At 59.4% G+C, this 2,227-nt stretch overlaps 1 protein-coding gene across 1 annotated transcript in view; it reads left to right on the top strand.

Annotated features, from left to right (window-relative positions):
• The window catches only part of NECAB2 (N-terminal EF-hand calcium binding protein 2), a 29,075-nt gene that overhangs the window by 26,177 nt on the left and 671 nt on the right, over positions 1 to 2,227 (top strand). The window contains exons 7-9 of the mRNA XM_010004441.1: positions 5 to 87; positions 1,565 to 1,683; positions 1,805 to 2,054. Of these exons, the coding sequence (XP_010002743.1) occupies positions 5 to 87; positions 1,565 to 1,683; positions 1,805 to 2,054 (452 nt within the window). The remainder of the gene's footprint in view (positions 1 to 4; positions 88 to 1,564; positions 1,684 to 1,804; positions 2,055 to 2,227) is intronic.

Below are 2,227 nucleotides of genomic sequence, written 5' to 3' on the forward strand. Positions count from 1 at the left end.
GAAGGAGACGGCGAATCAGACCCAGTCCCTGCTGAGCTCGGTGGAAAGCGCCGTGGACGCCATCGACGAGCAAACCCAGCCCGCCAGGTCTGCAGCACCTCCCAGCCTTCCCCTCTCTGCCCTGCCTGCTGTTGGTGCGGGGCTTGGAAAAGGAAAGCAGTGGTGTGCGGGGGCACAGGGAGCGGGGCCAGCACCCGCCTTGCTCTGGGTCTCCTTCCTGAGAGCTCCCAGGGCTTTCCCCCACCTCTCTGTTCCTGCCCCACAGCCCTAAGAGCCTCACTCGGCCCCTCCGTGACCCTGGGGATGCAAATGGGGGAGCAGCACCCCAGCATTGGGCTGTGGGGTGCTGGGTGCACGGGGCTGGTACTCTGAGCAAAGCCACCAGTCCCACCCGGGGTGAAACACGGGCATGGTGGCTGGGTCTGGGCTGTGCTGGGGACAGCCTGTGGCAGACATTCCCATGCTGGGAATGGTGGCCCTCCTGCCAGGGCATGCCATGGGGGAGATCCTCCACAGAAATGCAAGAAGGCTCATGCCCCAGGGACTGGTACCACCACCTCAAGGTCCCACGTGGAGGGTACTGTCCCCATCCCAGCAGCCTGGCACACTGTCCTGGTTTGAGCTCCCTATCCCACCAAATCCTGCCAAGCTTGGAGGAGATGGTTTCAATATTTCTCAAGTCAAAGGGGCACCTGGCAGTATAGGCCAAACCTCAGCACAGCCCCCGTGGTGTCACAGTGTCACTTGCCTCCCCAGAGTGCTGCCATCATTGGCTGTAACCAGGACAGGTTGCCATAGAAACTGTTCATCAGATGCTCCTGAAGCAAATCCCTCTCCTGCCATACCTCCAAAGCAGGAGGCCATGGGGTGCTGGGGACATGCCTTGGCTTCCCTGAGCAGACAGAGAGGTGGCCTAAAAAGCACCAAAATGAAGGGCTGCAGAACAAAGTGTGAGAGCAGAGCACCCAAGCCTGTGCCACCTCATTAAATTGGGATTAAAAAGAAATCTCTCTCTGTTCTCGTCTAATTTCCTGCCTATTGACAGAGGATTATTCAGCTCCAGCAGTGGGTTTAGTGCACAGCCTGTGGCAATGGGGGTGTTCCTGCCACCTTTATCTCTGTTCTTGCTTCCTTATCTTTGGGATGCACTCCTGTGTGAACGGCCAAGTCCACGCTGGCTGATTTTGGGATACAACAGCAGCCCAGATGTTGCTCCCTTGACACCAAAGGAGCCAGCCAAAACTGCCCAGGGTATCCAGAAAGGGCCCAGAGAGGGCACCCAGCTGCTGGGTTCTGGAGGGAGTCAGGAGGGCAGGGACAGTGCTGGCCTGTGGTGTGCCCATGGATGCCCCAACACTCCCCTTGTCTCCTGCCAGGAGTCACATGGCTGGTGAGAGACTCCAAGAGGAGCTGGGGCTCCCAGACATCTCCATCAGTGGGCAGCTGGCACAGAGCTGCTCTCCAAGGGGACTGGGAGCCAAAAGGGGTGCTCTGAGGTTGGGTTCCCAGGGCTGGCTCACCCTGTGCCTGGCTCTACCCTCTCTGACAGCCTCTTTGGTTGCAGGCACTGCCCCAGCAAGGCTGGCCATGGTCTGATGGACACCTGGTATGACAGCCCCGTGCCCAGCTATTCTCCCACCAGCCGGATGGTCCCCAGGGAGCATGGGAAGAGTTTGCAGAGTGGTGAGTGATGGCAGCCTGGGGTGGCTCAGGGTGCTTGGGAAAGGGATCAAGGCAATGCTGGACTCTTAGAGGGCTCTTGGGGGTGCCCCTTGCCCCATCACTGCCTCCTGGCTCCACACAGGTTCCCCTGACACCAAGGCAGAGGGGCTGGAGGGGCAGAGCAACAGGCAGGCTGAGCTGATCGGCAGGCTGGAGGACAAGGTGAGAGCCATCCTTTCCACACCTGGGGTGTCCCTGGGGTGTCCCACCACCACCTCCCTGCCCTGGTGGCCCACCCAGAAGTGTCCAAGTTCATCCCGTGGGCCATGGGTGGGAGTTGGGTCGCTGGTGGTGGAAAATACTACATCAGATGAGGTGCCAGCAGCTACGGGGTGTGGAACAAGTAACTGCGCGTTTATTTAAACAAGGAACACCAAGGCAGAAGGGCAGGTGTCCTGCAGTCTCACTCCATCTAGGGACTGAAGGAGAAAAACGGCTCTCAGAGCCATCCCCTGCAGAGAAGGGGGCACAGAGCCCCGCAAAGCTCTAGGGACAGAAAACTGCT

The sequence above is a fragment of the Chaetura pelagica genome, unplaced genomic scaffold (genome assembly GCF_000747805.2).
Source record: "Chaetura pelagica isolate M959 unplaced genomic scaffold, ChaPel_1.0 scaffold449, whole genome shotgun sequence".
In the NCBI taxonomy this organism is placed as follows: domain Eukaryota; kingdom Metazoa; phylum Chordata; class Aves; order Apodiformes; family Apodidae; genus Chaetura; species Chaetura pelagica.